The 4,941-nt window shown below is 44.1% G+C and overlaps 1 protein-coding gene across 1 annotated transcript in view; it reads right to left on the bottom strand.

Annotated features, from left to right (window-relative positions):
- LOC107270347 (putative uncharacterized protein DDB_G0291608) overlaps positions 1-4,941 on the bottom strand; it is a 36,240-nt gene extending 31,299 nt beyond the window's left edge. The window contains exons 1-2 of the mRNA XM_015745279.2: positions 3,008-4,941; positions 1,628-1,709 (exon numbers count right to left, since the gene is read on the bottom strand). Of these exons, the coding sequence (XP_015600765.1) occupies positions 1,628-1,709; positions 3,008-3,073 (148 nt within the window). The 5' untranslated portion in view covers positions 3,074-4,941. The remainder of the gene's footprint in view (positions 1-1,627; positions 1,710-3,007) is intronic.

Below are 4,941 nucleotides of genomic sequence, written 5' to 3'. Positions count from 1 at the left end.
CCCCCCACGCGAAAACTCGGATTCCTCCGAAAGCGCATAACGACGTCGACCTCGTTGCCATCGTCTATAACAGTAATATAATATATATGTATATAATGCTTGCAAATCATTCACGAACCACGGTCCCGTGCAATCTATTATCGGAAGTGAATATTTATCTGGAGGATACACGAGCGAACGCCGTTGGACTGACCCGACGAGGAACGTAATTCGATTAAGCCGCGCGCCCCATTTAAAACCGTACGAGACGACTTACGGAATATGTATGACTGGAAAGCGAGTGGCAGTAAACGCAAAGGGCAAAGTAAATGGACCTCGCGTTCCTTTGGTCCAGATAATCCGATCAGCGTTAAGCGATCGTTACCTGCGAGACTAATGGGATATGCGAATTTTACCGTTGACTCCGTAAAAGGGCTTTTTACGGGAAAAAATTCTTAATAAATTTTTACGCAAATATCTCTATTAAAATTATTACGTCACTCGGCTCTTTGTTATCGCTATTCGTTTACAGTGGGTCGCGCGCTCCTCGGTAGCGTCACTCCATTCGTACGTGAGATTGCGCGAGAGGTTGATCGTCATTTGCTACGACGATTGAAGTACAATGACTGTGGCACTTGTGCAAAAGGGGCTATTTTCTCGGTGAACTTAAAGACACGTCACATTTAACGATCCTAGGTCGTGGCTGTTACTTATAGATATCGTTATGGCATAATAAAATTACTCGTAATAGTCTACGTCTTTGTATAAATATATACACCGTGTATAAGCGCCACCTAGTGTATCTCGTTGCGATTGCTACTTGACGCCAGAAACGAAGCCTGCCTTTTTTTTTTATTACCTACAAGCTTTTTTCAGGATACCACGCCGGTTACGCGCGATTTAATCAATATTCGATATTAGTTTTATATCGATCTTGATCGGAGTGATAAATGAGCTTTCTGTGTAATAATATTGTTGAATCGTCGAACAGTCTAATTTTTATAGGTTACGACGTTACCGAATTGCGGCTATAGTCGTTTCAGCTTTAACGGGACTCTTTGTGTCTTGTACTCTTGGCCAATTCGCAATTACACTGAGCGTCCATTGGCTGTGGTAAAATGACACGATACGAATCAATGAAACAAAAATTGTACCGTCACTAACCTTTAACTTAGTTGCTTGTATTTATTTATTTTTTTCACGAGAGATAAAAAAATCATTTTTAAAACAGCCCTACCAACTTACTACGCGAGAAGCAAGGAAAAACGTACTACTACATAGACCAAAGATCGTATCCGATTAGCCAAAAGTATCGGATAGATTAGAGCATTGTTTCATCTATAACGTAATGCAAGTACATAGGCAGCATATACGAGATCAAGTACCCCTTTTGTATACGTACATAACATACTAGATCAGACTGCCTTGTTACGGAGTACGCGCGTGTCTGAACTTGCATATAGGGCCTTCTCCCCCGTCATATAATATATATAGATATACAGTTAGCCATGCGACTTTATACGTGTGATCTTGGTATATGTATATACATATATATGATTTAGCGAGCGGCGAGATAACGTCGATCACATCGTTACAATAGTGACGTAACGATAAATGTTATTAGAAACGCGATAAAAGGTACACTTACGACTGGACGGCTCGTCGCCGATACCCGTGCCATCCTGAAACTCGTCGTCAGACTCGGTGCCAGAGTCGTGATCGTCGTCCGTCTGAAAACAAAAAAGAGAAACACTCATTTAAACGAAGGCTTCCTCGCTATGGCGTAGCTGACATTGTTGCAATAACGCCTTGGTGTCTGCTATTGTCCTATACGCCTGTGCCCGTGGAGGAGAGTTTTATGGCGACACGCGTGCATTCCTATCTTTCGGAGGAGAGGGATGAGTGAGATAAAAGAGAGAGACTGTGACGCTAAGAATACAATGACAGAGAGGTAAAGCTTCCCGATTTCGCGTGGAATTACTCATGGAAAAAAAAAGGAAGAAGAAATCTTGCCGTAAAACGCGCCCGACCCTTGCCGACCGTTACGTATTACACCTATAGCGTACGTCGACTCGGGCGACTACTCTACGAACCCACCTAAAAACATCGTGGCGGCCTGGCGAACGTTCCGCTTCCAGTGAAAGAGAGACAGAGATTCCTGGCGAAGAGAAAAATTGCCAGCTCGATTCTGCGTCCTGCGACGAACTTTCCATTGCTCTCGATGATGCTTCTTTGTATAAATTCGACAGAAACGAAGTGGCACCGACACGGTAACAATGCGTTATCTATAAATTCGTTCGCGAGTAAAATTTGTTTTGACGAACGATCCGCCTATGACTTTTCAACAGGAGAGTGTCCTAAACGTTAGGTTTTAATCGTGGATCGACTGTACCTTACAGCTCGTGCAAGGTCGTATTACCGACTGCGAGGAGGAAATTCCCGATAAGTCGCAAGTCATCTACCTGATGCATCGCATGCTTTGGTAAAACGATCTACCTCTGTTTGATTCTACGTGGGACATAACCTCTTCGATAGGGACACGTCACTTTTGTGATTGGATGGTAATGACAATGACGGACGAACGATTAGGATCCAATACACGTGTAAAATATTTATATTGATGAAGGAATGGGGATAAATGAAAATATACTTTAATCGAGGAAAAGACAGTTTGTGTTGGAGATGTTAGGCTACTGGAAAGAAACGAAGAGGAACGACGCTTGGTATTATGTTTATTACGGTACGACCGCCACCATTTTAAATCACGATGCTGACCTTCGTACAGCATGAGAAAGGTTATCAGGCACTGAGAGTTTACCTCCGAATTTTCAATTGAAATTCCTGTTTCGATGTTATTGATTTAATGATATTAAAGTAGCACGAAGTTGGTTTCACTTCGAACGGAAGATGCGTATGAATTAAGATTCAAATTTTTCTATGACTTTCGTCATAGAAGTGTTCACTAACTGCGCTCTAGTGTTGTTGTTGAGAGTGTCGAGCATTGAGAAACTTAGAAATATATACAAACCTTCTCCTGATTTGGATCCTCGTTCAGCGAGTGAGTTCTTAGCTTGTGCGTTAAAAACTTCAGCATAGTTTACTGATTTTACGTCACTCGGCACTACCACCAGCACCACCGTCACCGCCACAACTAACACTTTCACTAACACCTTCACGACGACGATCACCACACGATTCCGCGACACTGCCTTCCTCTTGTTCACGGTGGTCGCTTTGATGCCATGTATTTCCAAGCTGTTTATTTCGGGCAAGAGCACCTTCCGTTTCTGACCAACGACGACTATATCAAAAGCAACGTAGACGACGTTGGTGATGATAATAACGACGATAATGACGCTTATGATAACACTGACAATGTAGAGTACACTTCAGAAGAGGAATGTACAAGATCGTATCGTAAAAATTTCAAGGCGACGGAATAAAATCGTGACCGAGTGGTGTGTCAAGTGGTTACGGGTGCGTGTTGCGTCAAGATCGTTGCGAAGGAATAAAAATGAATGCGTTGTGTAGGACGCCTTATGGATGGATCGTTGAAGAGAAGCTTCTGCTTCTTCTCTCGCACTTTTACTCTCTTCTTTTGCCTTTTTTCCTCTTCCGCTTACGTTCCGCGTCCTTCCTCAGGTCTGCGTACCCGTCTGGCTGGGATACAAACCCAGGCGAAGAGTGAGACACGAACTCAAGGTACGTATACAGGCGAGCGTCTCTGCACGAATATAATAAAAAAAACAAAGAGTGAAGTACGTTAGCAGGATTACACGGCACAGAATGGAGGTACAAGATGATTCGATGAGATTTTCATTCTCTTCTCTTTAATCGCAAATCCACGACTCTTCTCACTGACACTTCATCTAATTTTCCCTCTTATTTACACCATGGCCCGTCTGTTCGCAAATATTTTCCAGCTCGTCTAAATAACTCTAAACGATCAAACTCTTGAGGTTACAAGTGACATTCTGTCGACTCGTGGCTCGATCACTACTTTGTCCGAGGAACGTTGGTATTTATTCGTCTACCTGACTGCGTGCCCTACCTGCCTTACTGCCACGTCTCGCCTGTCTATACTGCAGCGAGAAATCAAAGTGTGGATCATGAGGTAGTATGTCGCTACGATTTCAAGTCACTGGATCGCACGATACTTTTTTCTTCTGCTCTCTCTCTCTCTCTCTCTCTCTCCCCCCCTCTCCGCAACTCTAGAAATTTACTCGATGGCGAAGCCGAGCGTCGCTGCTGACTCGCGCGCTCGTCAACGCCATCCTGATGTCCCCAAGATACATGAGCTACCAGGATATTTAAATAATCCCTGGTGATCGTCGTCCTCTACGAAATTATGAATCCTTAGAAACACGAGAATAACTGCTCTGTTGTTACCAAGGGCCAAACTACTGGTACCCGGAGTAATTCGCACACTTCCGTATTCACCCACAGTATACTGTTTCCCTCCAGTATCTTCAGAATATCACAGTCAAGAGCAGCTTCCTCCTTGATGTAATGATTAAACTGACACGGCACAATCCGCATCACGCAGCCCAAGCCGCGAATAACAAGGTAGAAAAGAAAATAAAAGGCGTGGAGGAGATAGCTATGATCTCGGATTTATATTTCGTTCTTCGGCTTTTCACAGTTCCTCGGGTGTTGACTCGCCACCGGAGCTCGTCGAACCGTCTGTCAATTTTGGATGTCAAGCAGACGGATGAGCAGCCGGGCCTGAGGACCGAATAACGAGTAGACTCGTATCATGCTCATACGTGAGCCATAATTATCGGGGCTTCCGCATCCACCTATTACGTCTACCTGTTCTCGCTATATCTCCCAATAACGTCTACCTAACCAGCTCACGCCACCACCACTGCCACTTCGCGACTGCGGTAGTGAACAGACCGTGCTTCTCCTAGTGCTTCCCCACTATTCCCATCATTATCGCGCCCCACTTTGACTCCTACT

This window comes from Cephus cinctus, unplaced genomic scaffold, assembly GCF_000341935.2.
Source record: "Cephus cinctus unplaced genomic scaffold, Ccin1 Ccin1_scaffold0727, whole genome shotgun sequence".
Classification (NCBI taxonomy): Eukaryota; Metazoa; Arthropoda; class Insecta; order Hymenoptera; family Cephidae; genus Cephus; species Cephus cinctus.
The sequence above is the reverse complement of the archived record's forward strand: the minus strand, read 5'-3'. Positions and strand labels throughout refer to the sequence as shown.